The sequence below is a fragment of the Mixophyes fleayi genome, chromosome 5, assembly GCF_038048845.1.
Source record: "Mixophyes fleayi isolate aMixFle1 chromosome 5, aMixFle1.hap1, whole genome shotgun sequence".
NCBI lineage: Eukaryota > Metazoa > Chordata > Amphibia > Anura > Limnodynastidae > Mixophyes > Mixophyes fleayi.
In genome coordinates, this window is record NC_134406.1 from 120,440,563 (window position 1) to 120,456,050 (window position 15,488).

At 42.3% G+C, this 15,488-nt stretch overlaps 1 protein-coding gene across 1 annotated transcript in view; it reads right to left on the reverse strand.

Moving 5' to 3' along the window:
- The window catches only part of MARCHF6 (membrane associated ring-CH-type finger 6), a 211,393-nt gene extending 196,392 nt beyond the window's left edge, over positions 1 to 15,001 (reverse strand). The window contains exon 1 of the mRNA XM_075214373.1: positions 14,766 to 15,001. Within this exon, the coding sequence (XP_075070474.1) occupies positions 14,766 to 14,784 (19 nt within the window). The 5' untranslated portion in view covers positions 14,785 to 15,001. The remainder of the gene's footprint in view (positions 1 to 14,765) is intronic.
- Positions 15,002 to 15,488: the final 487 nt, after the last annotated feature.

Here is a 15,488-nt window from a genome sequence, read left to right on the forward strand (position 1 = left end):
GCAGCAGGTTTAAATAGGATGTCCCAAACAACTATTGGCTGATCAGTTCACGTGATCACAGCTTCTGAATCTGGTTGGTTTGGAATGATCACCTGACTGCATCCAAGATGGCCGCGCCCATACAGCAGAACAAACCGTATGTGTTTGTTTACAAACGAAGGTGTGGAGAACGGGAATGCTGCAGATGACCAGAAGGGACCCAGGTAGCCGTGATATGACAGCGGCGGATGAGGTAAGTGCGGCTAAGATCCCGATTTGTGACATTCTGTCAGTTCGCGTTGAGCCTCCAAATATGTCTTCTGTTGATCTTTATTGTATTTTATCATATAAGAAATAATCTATCCCATCAAAACTGTTTTGGCCGTCTGCCAAAATAACATGGGGGCATCAGCGTATTGTTATTATGTACATAGTTATCCCATGCTAATTTTACCATATCTTGAAACTTTTTTGAATTGGAAAGATTAGCAGGAAATCTCCATTGCTTATGTTTTCCTAATGGGGCCTATCTTTCTATTTTAATCCAAATAATGGCATGGTCAGAGAGGCCTATTGGTTCGATGCCAGACGATAAGGTTTTATTGGCTAAAGAATGGGAGAACAAGAAATAATATATTCGAGAAAAGGTATTATGACCTGCCGATAAACAGGTGTATTCTAGATCAGTTGGGTGTCTAGCTCTCCATACATCCAGCAAACCTAGTTGTTACGATATGTACTTTATACCAACTTGGTTACCGAATGTCTTTTGTGCTGATGGGCCTGCACACCATGTTAAAATCTCCAACCGACTATAAGGAGTGAGTCTGAATATGTATAAAGCTTGTTAATCAATTGTAAGAAAAATATCTTAGTCTGTGTATTTAGGGCATAAACATTACATACTTAGTACCTTCGATAGTTACAACCAACACAACAAATCTCCCCTCTTTGTCAGTTATGTTACGATGAATATCTACTTGGAGTATTTTCCTTACTAGAATCGCTACCCCTCTTGACTTCCTATTCTACGAAGCATATGCCAAAAAAAATTTGCCCTAATATGGACAGTTTGTCATGTTCTGCATCAGTCAAATGCGTCTCCTGAAGCAAAGTTATATCTGCTTTAGACTTATATAGATACAAGTTAACCCGTGCATGATACTCATGCATTCTAGTCAAATCAAGATACTTAAGGTCCTAAAAAGGTTCTTGTCATGCATTTGGGCCTAGCCCAGGCCTCCACAGGGGAATAGCGTTACTTCCCGACGCAAGCGCCCTTTTTAATGTGTGTCCATGATGTAAAATTACCTCACGAAAATGAGTTTGAGCCCTCAACTCGTAAATTTAGCCTTTACTACCCCTCCCACGGGGGGGAAGGGGGGATGATGGAAGTTAACTGCCTTCACTATTCTAATTTTTTTGTCAAATTATGTCAGTATACCAAATTTCAGGTCAATTGGATGAGCCCTTTCTGAGAAAATAGTTTTTTCCACACACACACACACACACACACCCCTCTACACATGTGTGTTCATGAGGTAAAATTACCTCACGAAAATGAGTTTGAGCCCTACCAAATTTCAGCCCTTTTTGAAAAAAATTTCCCACACACACTAAGAATTTAGTAGGTCAGTGTATAACTCTGCCCAGCAGGTGGCGCTGCAACTTTTTTTTTTTCACACACAGACAGGCGCCACTAAGCATTTATATATTAGATGTTAACAATTTTTTTATGTTTAATAGGCGAGTTAATGCCTCCAAAGTTCCATGAGTAAAACTTTAACGCAGCCATTTATCCTTCATGTTTTTGTATTATACCCGTGAATAACATTCTAAATAGTAACTATTAGTGAAAAGCGACCTCAAAACAGCAATAACCCATGTTACATAATATCTCATATGTAAACCCCCCCAGACTGCCATTTGATGTTTGGTCTACATTTTTGAACTGCGAGGAAAGACAACTACCATTAAGAAAAGGTAAGAATAGGGACAAAAACACAAAATATAAATAAAACAGGTATGATTCAACATAACCACTATCATACCCGTACATATTCAGGTATAAAGAATTAAACATGCAATATCAGTAAAAAAAAACTGCGAGAAAGAGTAGAATTAGTGAGGGAGGGAGGGGCCCACTCTTTTCGTGAGGACTATGTGCGGGGCCCACTCTTTTCGTGAGGACTATGTGCAGGAGAAAAGGTATTGCTCCTGTTTAAAATGTTAAAAAAAAAGGAGGACCAAGTTTCAAAACAGGGTCCATAATGAGCAACCCTTAACTAAGCATACAACCAATATATTATAATGGGTCTAATTTTATAAAAAGGAGTATAAGCAAATTATAATGAGACAATAAAGAGGATATGGAAATATCAATATCAACAAATCAAATTCCAGATAAACATCACAATCAAAATATCAATGCCCCGGCCTTTTTGATCAATATATCCTCTAGCCGTCACGAGCCGCTGCGGTACTCACAGCCGCCGCGGCTCGCTTTCTGTGTCCACTGGCGTCCCGGCCGTCACCTTGACGACCGGGACATCACTTCCGGATCCTGGCCGACCGTTGCCAACGGTCGGAAGCTTGGTGTTCTGCGATGCGTCCCGGCAACGGAGGAAGCCGGGCGCTCATGCGCAGCAGTTAATTAACCTGCAGCTTGATTAAACAAGCCTTGCTCTAGCCTGTGGGCTGATTAATGCTTGGGTACATTAATTATGCAGGGGGCTGTGTCTGATTCAGAGCTAGGCTCTGATTGGTGGCCACTGGTATTTAAAGCAGTGAGGTCTGCAGCCTCACTGCCAATTATAGCTTCCGTTTGCCAGTCTGCTGACCTGCTCTGTGCCTTGTTCCTGTCTGTTGGAAATTCTACTGATTACCTGTGTATGACCCCTTGCCTGGATTTGGACTCTGCCTGTGCTTCTCGTGACCTTGACATCTGGCTTGTATACCGACCTTCCTGTCTGCTTGTGACCCCTGACCTCGGCTTGTTTATCGGATCTGCTATCTGCTGCCGGCCCTTGACCTTTGCTTGGACTCTACTCCGCTTGCCTGGGTTCTCCCCAGCCGGTACACACTTCACGACCCTCTGTCAGTCTGCAGCCCAGCCTGTCCCCACCATCAGGGGCTCCAGTGATCACCTGACTGGCATAGTAGACCCCGGGTTGTGTTGTGCTGGCTGGAGGAGTTCCTAACACTAGCAGGGTTTTAGCCACTAGTAACTCAGTGACCCTGAAAATCTCTAGTGTCATACATGTGTAGTCAAACTATACCTGCACAACATACTATCCTGTATTGTACAATTAACTGACGTTAGATGAACAATTATATGATCAAACAAAAACGAGGTCAGAAAGACATTTACGTGGAAAGGAGACCAACTATCACATTTTCTCAGAATAGTGACAAGCCAATATGCAGCAATGGTAAGTCCAGAGCATAACCGTCTCTTTGACCTGTTGTCTCAGCTTCAACCCCCATTTCCAATAAGAAGGCTTGTGCATCATCCGCAGTCATAAAGTCTTGATAATCTCGGCCATCAAAGATCCTCAGGCGTACAGGATAAAAAAAAATTCCCTTTCTTTATTAATGCAGCACAAGTTGCGGAGAACTCTTTCCGCGCTCTAGTAACTTCTGTCAAATAATCTTGGAAAAGCAGTAGGCGATTACCTTCCCAGTTTATCGGGCCTAGTGACTGAGGCCAACCATAGAGCATTCTTGTGTGTACAGTTGAGGCATTTAAAAATGACTGTGCGGGGGCGCTCTTTCATATTTTCTCTTGGCTGTCCCAGTCTAGGCGCACGCTCAATTTTAACATTAGGAAATTCTTTATTTATTCCCAGAACCTGGGGTAACTCTTTACAGATGAATGATAGAAGAGTTAAGCCTTTAACTGTTTCAGGCAGACCTACAAGACGTAGATTATTTCTCCTGGATCTATTATCCAAGTCATCTTTCTTGTTTAGCATTTGTTTTTGGGTTTTAAGTAAAGAGGCTGTAAGATTCTTCTGACATTCAATTTCATGCATGTTTTCTCCAATGTGCGACTCATTCATTTGAAGAACAACTTTTAATACAGAACAGTGCTGTTTTTAGACACATTTTGAGACTTGTCTTAGCAGGAGGTAATCCGTCCTCCTGTACCTCTAACCAATCTGGGTTGATTCATGCAGCCTGCACGTGAATCTAGCCAGAGAGGTTTAACACCTTTACCATTGCTGCTAGTGGCAGGGGGAGTATACCCCCTCTGTCCACAATTTGCCAGGGAGAGGGGGGGCTCAGCACACACTCTCCTCCCCTGGTGCCTCTCTGTCTGATTTAAAAGCTAAGTTTCCTTCCTGACTTCCAGGGACTGGGCACCAGAGTCTGGCTCTCTGGCCGAAAATAGTACCAGGGGAGAGCAGCCAGATCCCAGGGCAGCAGTCCCTGTCCTGTCACTAGTTGAAGCTATGTGAGCTCCAACTTAGGACTTGGCTTCCTGGGAACCCCAGGAGGCGCTGCACCTCCTGGACCTATTTGCTTCCAGGAGGCTGGTTGTTAAATCCCTCCAGCAGCCACTGAAGCTGGCTGCCAGAGGGTGAATGGGTTTCAGGGCTGCCTCTGCAGCCACCAGCACAGGGTAAGCACTTTTTATTTTACATATATACATTGCAATTTATTACATTTACAATACATATATCTACATTTAATACATATAGTTATGCTCCCGGCGTAACACACTCAGCGCTGAGCGCCGGTTCCTTATCGGCGCTGCAGCGCCGACACATACTTCTACACAAAATACATTTTTACACTCGCGCTGGGGTTTAACCCCTTCCCTGCTGCAGCATTGGGTGCTACCCACCTAGCGCTGCAGTGCACATTTAAAATACATTTTTTATTTATTTTTAAAACATTAAAACACTTTTCACGTCGTGCCTAGCAACGGTGATTTAACCCCTTCGGCGCCGGGTATTAACCCTCCCAGCGCCGGAGTGCATTTTAAGATTGCTGCCGAGCTCGTGCGGCGGTCGGTAGTCAGGACCAGACCACAAGGGACGTATAGAATTTGTACATGAATAACCCCCTGCAAAACAGTGTCATCCTCTTCTGAAAGAGGACAGAGAGGAGCTCAGAATTTTAGAAAAATGGAATCTCAACCCACTACGCAACTCGTCAGCGAAATTGGTCTCCCATTACTCCACCCGTGAAATGAAGACCGCTGATAATGCTGGTACATTTTGTTCCGCCAAATGCATGATTGCATTGGTTTCTGCCATCGCAAGGGAGCTTTTTGATCTTCCCTGATAGCTGATGCACACCCCCATTGTGATATTGGCTTTATAGGCTTTTCCTGCAACAGAAAATGTCCACCGAGTAGAGCATTTAGCTCAGATCTTCGTTGTAGTACATTTAATTGGAAGCCTGGCTTCTGCTAGAGACCAAAGACCCTAAAACCAAAATCAAAGTGAAGGTAACCAGCCCCAAAGGCTAGCACCCATGGCCATAATTCCCCTTTACCAAATGACTGTCTCCTCGGAGTGGCATGTTTTTGGACCTAGTCTGATTAACTGGATGGTCAATGGAGTGTGAAACAGGATCCATTTCGATAGAAGCTTGATCTGGAACGCTCTTCTATGAGACTGCACAAGTTACACAGCCTTGGAGATCAAAACCATCTTTCACAGGATTTTTGCCTTGAGGCAAGAACACTATCTACTATCCGGCATCAAATAGCTGACCCAGAATGTAAATCTCTGGTAAGTGTCTGGCAAATGACACTGAAAGCCTGGGACCCCACCTTGACCAAGAAATCATCATTCCTTATATGGACAGTCACCACTGTGGATCCCAGAAGGGCAGCCATGACCACCATGATCTTTGTTAACACCAGCAGAGCCTGGCAAACGAGAGATGGAACTCTGAATCTGAGAAGACATTGATGGCCTTTCCCGACCAGAACATTTAAATAAGCATCCTGGATGTCAATGGATGTCACCTTGAACCTCTGTCCACTGGAATATGGGTGTTCAGTCAAGAGGAGCAAAGTAGGCTGAAAGAATCCATCTGGCCTCTGGACTAAGAAGTCTTTTTGAACTGCCAACACCAAGATCATCATTCCAGATCAAAATTAATGTCTGGATAGCTTCCTGTAGACCTTTGTGTCTTGCTAGGTCTCCATCTGACTGCCCAAGCCTGGTTTCCCATCAGTTGTCCTCCTGCTTTACCTGCAGTGAGAAGAGACAGAAACACTCACATCGCTATATTGACTGGCAGAAAAGAACCTTTTCTACTCCCAGTCTGGCTAATGCTCTTATTTGATCTGGAACTGAATAAGACATTTCCTGAAAAGGGCAGCGACTGAAGAGTCTTAGACTCCGTATCCGCCGCCCATGCCTTAAGCCATAGGGTATGGTGTGTAGAACCCCTCAAGTTGAATGCCTCCTGAATGTGTTCATCTAAGGTTAATAAATCAGACCTGGATGTACCAGACTGCTGCTCCGTGCCTTTTACCACCACCTTAACTCATTCAAAGGCTAAATGGCTCAGAGAGATTCCACCCACAACATATCGAATTATAGAGAAGTTTAGAATGCCATCCCATAACAGAGAAAAGCTGCAGAATTTAGAATATGAAATATAGTGGCCTCGTACAATCACTATGGCAGAAAGTATAATATCCCCTATATAGAGGAGGAAATAGGTTCTGGAGTGACCTCGCTAGGCTTTGGGTCTGATCAGGTGGCCTAGCCAAAAGACCTAAGGACCCCCATGGTTGAGAGCCCTCAAATGAACTGAATTGTGCACCGAGGTGAATGCACAAGCATAAAGGAAGGCTGTGATAGATATATATATATATATATATATATATATATATATATATATATATATATATATATATATATATACACACACACACATGCATACATACACACAAATTTGTGTCTGTATTTTAGTATATTCAAAGCTTTCTTTTCTTTGATTATTACAGCAGTTCCCAGAGTGTGCACCATGGCTCCCTGGGGTGCTGCGGCACAGTCACAGGGGTACAGCGGCCAGGGCAAAAATAAAAAAATACTTGCCAATCTGGGACGGGACGCATTTTCCTCCTTTTTACCTGCTCACTGAATGTCGGGTGTGACGTCATCACGTCCGACATATTTAGTGAGGTGCCGCACAGAGAGGAGCTGGAAGAAAGAAGACAGAAGGCCAAGCAAGGTAAGTAAAGGAACAGAGGCGGAAATAATGATAGGAAACAGCGATGGAGGGGCAAAAGAAAGAAGGAGGGCACAGTGTGAGCTTGAAGGGGCAGTGTGATTTTTTTACATATTGTTTTATTTTGTTTGATCTTTTTCCTCGTAATCATAGCTGTAAATTGTTCTTTGGCAGAAATATAACTGGAAAAAAAAAAAAATATTCTTTGGATTTATGTATTATTTTTGCAAACAACTTAAGTATTTCTGTCTTGACCTAAATACTTATTACGTTATTTTGAGCCAACTACTTATAAAACGGGACTGTTTGGTAATTATGGAGACCCTAAGGGAGCCACGAATTGAAAAAATTGGGAACCACTGGATTATTACCTGCTACATTTGTGATTTAGCATTCAGCTTGTTGTATAAAGCTGACAAATTGTGAATCACATATTCCTTAAATAATCTAAGTTAACTTGGCTAATTATGTCATTCATTAGAATAGGATTTTTATACAGTGAATCCATTTCTCTTAGAAAATTGGAGAACACCAAACACATTGGGATATAGAGTAGGGCAGCGGTTCCCAAACTGTGCGCCGCGGCTCCCAGTGGCGCCGTGACGCTGTCACAGGGGTGCCGCGGCCAACAAGTGAAAAAACAAACAAGAAAAAAACTTGCCAATCTAGAAACCAACACCTCGAACTTTTAACTGACCACTATTCGTTGTATAAAAGGGTTTCAGTTATATGTCACTTCCGGTTTGATCTCATTTCCGGTTCACGGTCCGTTCTGTGTCACTTTTGTTAGGAATTTAAAGTAAAGAATCAAAAAGGCACGGTTCATGTGCGGGCGGGAGAGAGAAATTGCTGTTCTGTGTAGCAAACGCGGACGATCCCATCTCACCCCAAGCGGGATACATTTTGTGAATATGCATCCTCCCGTAACTTGCGTCCAAAACCTGTAACAGACACCCCCTCCTCCTCCTTTTTTCCCACTGAAGTCCTCTTAGCAAGGGCTGCAGTGCTACAAAGTACCTCCAAAGTAGCCTGATCATAGATAGCAGAGGAAAGGGACAGGTATCGCCTATATATGAATACATTCTCGGCTTAAGGATATCGGTAAATCATCTACAAGTTCAGGGCTGTTCTTCTCTAAAGTAAGTGGGATGTGGCCAACATGTTACTGTTAGATTGCTTAAAATGATGGGAATGGTGGAGTTTTTAAAATAATTTTCAATTTGCATTCTACATTTAAAAGCTGAAGTCAAGACCACAGAATACTATAAGTATAATTTGCAGTACAGTTATCATACATCATAGATAATATTGTATACATGATCTAATTCAGTGTGTCAAAATTCTGTTTTTGTATCTTGTTTTAATGGTAGCACAATTATTACATCCAAAAAGTATTCAGGAAGTGTCAAGAGCTGTGTGTATTGTGTGTATGTGTGTGTGTGTGTGTGTGTGTGTGTGTGTGTGTATTTTAGTAGTGTAACTTTGTCTGAATGAACAAAACAGTGCAATTATTTGGATTTATAGATTGTATTATCTGGTACCGTCAGGGCTGCACTAATTAAATATACATTATTTTCGTTCTAGAAGGATATAGATATTTTCATCCGATGTAAAATTTAAAAGAATTAAAGGTTGATATTTATTCAAAAACAATGCAATTTTCTGTTTTGAATAATACTTTGATAGGGAAGCTGTCCATGACCGACACTGCAGTGTGTGGAAGGAAGGCACAGAGTGAGTTAGCTGTAAATTATTCTTTGACTGAAATATAATTGAAAAAAATATTTAAAAATATTATTTTCCCTTGGATTTACGTGTATTATTTTTGGATACAACTAAGTATTTCTGTCCAGACCTAAATACTGTTTATGTTTTTTTGACCCAGCTACTTATAAAACGGGACTGCTGGGTAATTATTTTGGAGGGGTGCCTTGAAAAAATTAGAGTCTCTACTCTAAGGGTGCCGCGAACTGCAAAAGTTTGGGAACCACTGGTGTAGGGGGATCCAGGCACTTTAAGAATCTTAATAGCTGCCCAAAGCTCCTCCCTCTCTATATCCTTCTTCAGTTAGACATTCAGGTTGTTTTACCAAGCCCCACAGAAAAGAAGACAAAGAAAAATGAACAGAAAGGAGGAACAGAAGAAACAGAGCAAAGCATCTTTCTCCCAAAACGGGCATTCCTGGAAGCAAACACATTAAACTTGTAGAATCAGGCAAGTGTGAACAGAGGATGAAGTAGCCGACAAAGCTGCTCATTGGAGGTGCCATGCTGCCTAAGATGCACTCATGGACACTGGAGTGTGCCCAAAGATTCTCCGGACACAAATGCCCTGCTCTGCAATAAGCCTGACCGATCACAATAGTAATCCATCAAGCAACAGTAACCTTAGAGGCTGACTAGCTCCTCTTGTGCGCATCATAGACGAACAAAAGATTGTCAATCCTGCTCACGTCTTGAGTCTGATGCACACAAGTTCGCAGAACTCTGAACAGACCCTGAGATGAAGAGAAGCCACATCCTCTGAAGACCTACATCTGGTAAGAGTCAGGAAGATAAGATCTTGATTTATGTGGAATGTGGATACCACCTTAGGAAGAAAGGTTTGCACTGAAGAAACGCTCTATCCACATGTAAAACTAAAAGTGAGCAATGCAGGGCAAAACTGCTAGCCTTGAAATTCTCCTCGCTGTAGAAATGTACAAAAGTTTAGCAGTCTTCCATGTAGGGAACTTCAAGTCCACAAGTCCAAGTTTTTAAGATATCACAGATAAGCGTAAATATTGTTAGCTTTGCAATGCATGTAAATCCGTGTTTGTGTAAACACGACATCCTGATTCTAAAAATAGCTCAGACTTTAAGGAGGCTGGCTTACCCTTTGAGGCTGTGTCCAAACTATATAAAAAGCACTGGCTTGTATTGAAAAATTGTTCTGATTTCATCTGACCTGATCACTGGTACCTTTAACCAGTGTAAGAGCAAATAAACATTACTTGCTTCTAAGACCTGCTTGAAAATATCTTCCATGCTGAAAATCCTGTGAGCTACAGATTAGACCGAAAATCTCATCTGTTCCAGGCTGTTTCTGAGGCTTGGACCCAGCTTTTACGGTACCACTGCTCAGCCTGCTACCCTGCAGCCCCAGTGTGATAGGCCAGGGGGAATTCATCCACAGCAACCCTGATCCATAGTAAGAGGTCAGGAGTACCAGCCCAGGTACACCAATAACGGGGGTAAACTCGCAGCATCAGTTACCCAGAAGAAACCTGCTACTGGATGCCGGTAAGGAGTCCAGTGGTGGCAGCATTTGTAAGCCCCTCCTACTGCAGCAAGAGGGCGCATTTGGGATAACGAAAGGGAACGGTGGCAAAGTAAGCCCAGCCTGTTCCCAGCAACAACAGACAGGGTGGGATATGGGGTCCATCCTGTCTCATGGACACCTTAGGCTTTGGAGCATTAACAGGAAGCAAAGTACTTATACCTCCTATTGCCTGATTAATAATGTTATCAAGCTCCAACCAAAACAGGACACCCCCATATAAAGGAAGTGACTCAAAAGTCTTTTTTAGACTCCACATAAACCTCCCAGGACTTAATCCAGAAAGTCCGAAGGGCCAAGACCACAGAGGCAGATATACCAATTAGTTACTTGTCTAGGGTCGCCCCCTGCCCTCCCAAATATGTAGCTCTCCGAATCTGTTGTTCCACCAAAGGAAGCAATTCAGATCCCAGCTTGCCACCTAACAAACCCTCTCAAAGCTGCTCGGACCAGCATTCCACAGCCTTAGTCACCCGAGCAGATGCCAGGGTGGGGCTTAAGGTGGCACCCGCTGCCACGAAAATGGACTTAAGAATGCCCTAAACTTTATGGTCAGCACCATTCTAAAGATTGGATGCATTGGGAAAGGGGATGGTAGTGGTCTTACACAACTGTGAAACAGGTGTGTCTACCTTGGGAAGCACCTTCAATTTGGCAATATCCTCAGGGGGAAGAGGAGGACAGGACTACAGCCTACGGGACTTCTGATCCAGCGGGCTCCAAGCCTTAGCCAACAAATCTTCCAACTAGAAGGAAGAGAGAAAATAAATAGCTATTCGACCTCCGTTTAAACAGAGAAGGCTCCGCAGACTCAGGGACTGCCACCACCTATTGCACAGCTTGTATATATTCCTCCACTTCCTGACGGTCATAGGGGACATTCTGCCCAAACAAGGAATCCTCCACGTTTGACCCAACAAGCACCTCCTCCTCCTCTTGGGAAGAAGTCAGAATCTGACTCATTCCCAGGCTGGAGTGCCACCACCCACCTGTGCTTACATGAGGAAGATAGCATAGTGGATTCCAAACTCCTCTCTACAGAGGAGGAAACTGAAACTAGGCCCTGTTTTAAAGTCGATAGACCGCTGACCCAAGTCAGTTCCTCCGAGACCGCATCCACAGGATCCGCAGGACCTTGGCCTAGCGGTACAGGCATGGAATCCGCCAGACTCCCCGACGAGCCAGAGGGAACGTGGGAAGGACTGCCTCCAGATTGTGAACGGACTAGCTGAGCAATCTCAGGCATAGAGGTGGCTAGTAGTACCTAGCCCAGGAACACTCCATGTCAGAACCAAAGGCCACAGAAGAAGAAGGCACCCTATCCAGAGACTGACAGGCTGCACACAAAGCGTCCATGTCTGGCTGTCCAGAAAGAAAATTAGCCAGCACAGGTAAACTTTGTCATAGAAATCACCAAAGCCTTCGAACCCTCAAGAATCTCCCCCCATCTGACATGATAAAAACAGAAAGAAGAAAATCACAGTAAAAGACAGAAGCAGCACAAGGAGAGCTGTCTCCACCAATCCAGTGCCTAGAAGGGGCTTATACTACAGGATTATTCCACATGAAATCAACACAATATTAGAAAATAAATTATACCAGCTTTAAAAGCTTTAAAAGCATACAACTTCAAAACTAGTGCACATATCAACCCAAAAATTGGGGGTTTTCTTGACACCCATGGCAGCATTTATTATACCAAATTTCATTACAATCTGAAACGGTCAGTTTAAAACCATGTGTTGATTTGATCTGAAATGAACTTACAGTAGTTACCCCCGATGGCTTCCTTACAAGTCAAAAGCCACAAAAATAACTAAAAATCAGTAATAGCTGATCAGTAGCCCAAACAAAAAAAACATGTCTTGCCATGCTGGGGCACTGTCACGAACACGCTCCCAGCTGTGACTTTGGGTGTTTGCTGTATGAGGTCATACACGATTCCAGCCTGCAGTCTCTCTCCACCTATCACACAGGTTATAGACCTACTGAATAGCCCCCAAACAGCGCTCACACCTCACACTCTTCAGGTTTGCCACCACCTATTGAATAAGGGCAATAGGACCTAAATATACTGTCCCACACTGGCACACAAGGCTTCTAGCTGCTCACAGACTAGCAAGACCCACACCAGCGAACAAAGGGTTAACTCTTCACACATCTAGACTGTTACACAAATGTCAATGCAAACACACACTAAGCTTGTTAATCAAATGTATCAACAAATCACATACTGACATTCAAAGGGTTAACTTGGTTGAGCTATTTCTTCTTAACAGACTAATGGTTTCGTTTGAGTATCAAGGACGCAACATATTAAATTATAGATTTAATATACAAAATTACAGGGCATTCAGATATAAAAAATAAGTAATAAACAATAGATTGACATAACATACACAAGCAAAACAGTTTAAAATAAAAAAGGATTAGATTCAGAGTATAACTTACATTGAAGTGGTATATTCTGGCAAAGGGAAATAGGCTTGGAAGATGGAAGGCTTATCTATGTGAATTGATTTCTCAAAATCTGATAATTTACTGTACCTGGTCTCAGCCTTTTTAAAAAAACACTTTCACACCTCTTCCTACACCCCTAGGGGGTTGTGGCCTGTGACACTTTTTCCAATCATCATTTGCATGTTGCCTAATTTACTAACCAATTCTACTATGTGACCTAATTTTTTTGTGGAGCATCACACAGATCCAATTTTATCATTAATAAATCCCCTATGAACTGGTCCATCTTTTGATATCAAACACGCCCAGATACAGTGTAATCGTAGAGCTTAGACTCATTTCCTTAACTTCTCTGTGGGGCAGAATTCTGAATTTGGGATATGAGATGCCCTGCATCATGCTATTGGTTGATCACTACTTTTATTGATTTTAAGTGGCATATTTTAAAACTGAATTCTATTTCTCTACATAAAGTATAGCCAAGTTAGCAGATGGGCTCTGTGATCCAGACACCGTGCTGAGCAGTTCCTAAAAGTCTATTCAGGTGTCCAACTCCATCCCAGGCCAGGCTATATCTCACAGGAGGGGCTCTTTGAAGCTGCCACAGGTGACACTCCTATCATCTCACACTGGAACATACATCAGACTTTGTCTTCCCATTTTACACTTAAATAGCTCAATTTATCAATGGATTCATTTTACACTGCGGTTATGAGTTATCCCTTATTCCCTACAATTACATGATGGGTTAAGCTTTATAATTAACTGTAAGCTCTCTATGTTCACGACAGGCACTAAACCAAATTGAATCCATGCCTTGATCCCCTACACTACACTTCAATTTACCTTGTGTGTGTCCCCCCAATGGATGGTAGAGAAATTTTAGATTTAAATGTATCTGATTTTCATTACCTGATGAAACTTTGTGCACCTAAACATTAATTAGCCGTGATACACACACCCACCTTCCCTCGATTGGTCAGATGATGGGGTGCATGACTATACTTCCAACTTATCAGTACCAAGCCAGCAAATTGACAAAGTGTGCTGGGGCATAGCTTGGTGCAACTTTCTGAATACCTTTCAGCAAGGTGCAGATGTCCAGGTGAGTGTACAAAACTGTTATAATATAAGTATAAAAAAGTATGGATATTAAAGACTTTTATGCACTATTGATAGTTCTTTATTTGTTAAATATGTTTAATTCCTTGTGATCAGGTAATACAAAGGGGATTTGCATAACTACTGGTCTAAGGGCTTAATTGGTGGAACTAAGACAAGAGATATTAGGTATGTAATTCGCATTTGTATGACCAGATTTCCATGAGTAATGTAAGCATTAAAAAAAGACATTATTTTGATTTCACAAATCGACCCATAAGTCCTTAAGTGTCAAATATAAACGACTGGATTTTGTAGAAATTGTTTTGTAAAAGAAAGACAATTTACCAAATTTTACTTTGGCATTTGATGCTTGGGTTATGAAATGTGCACATTTTTAGTATATGACACATGCTGTTACGGTTAACTGTAAAACACCTGGCAGGTCAGTGCCCAAACAACGACGTTTGGAAACGCACACAAAAAAAAAATAGAACGTTTTGGATGACGCCCACAAAAAGATTTAGACTTCAGCTTTTGAGCCCACACATCAATGTTAATGGCAAAGCTTGGTTCTGGGTACATATCACTGTTATTGTATTTTACTTATAGCATCCTACGGTAATATTAGAGTAAAAACTGAGAGCCAAAAAACATGGGTAATGTACGTGACAGGTTGCTGTAATTTGCCAACAGTGGTCGGTTACCTTCTTCCGCAGTCTCCATCTTGTAGGGCCCGTGACGCAGCCTGTTCCAAACTCACCGCACCACGTTCACTTACGTTCCGTGTACTGAACAAGGGGAACGTCGGATACGTCACAACGTCGTGATCCGGCCGGGACCTCCAGAAACGTAAATGTGTGCACTAGTTGGCGTACTGTGGGAGCAGGTACCGATTCGAAAGGTCAGCATCTGACGTCACAGACAAGTCAGAATCTGGCGGAAGCAAACACAAGTAATTCCTGTACCGGTCATGTGATACAAGTATAGCAACACACATGCGCCAAGACTTTTGATTTTCTTTAGTTTTAGTGAATGGAAATCTACCATGTAGACGAACCAGTTTCATGGGGTGCGAGATAGCATATTCTTTGTAAATAAGTTGCATTTTCTGCTGCTAATTGTGGAATTAGGAATCGAACTAGACAGTTTATACAGTGAACGCATTTATATCGATTTAAAGTTTATTTTTGTAATTCATAGTGGTCAATCTGCATTATCTTTAGGTGCTTACACAGGAGGGGGTGTATTAAACGGATGATCACAGAAAAGAATGATCAGGATGATTGCCTGTAGTTACATTTTCTCCCATTAGTCGGCACTAACTTTTACTTTCACCCAATGCTTTCAATAGAGAAAAAGCAACTCTATTACACTTTAATTAAAGTGTAAATTACACTTTAATATACATTCCTGTTGATAAAAAAAAT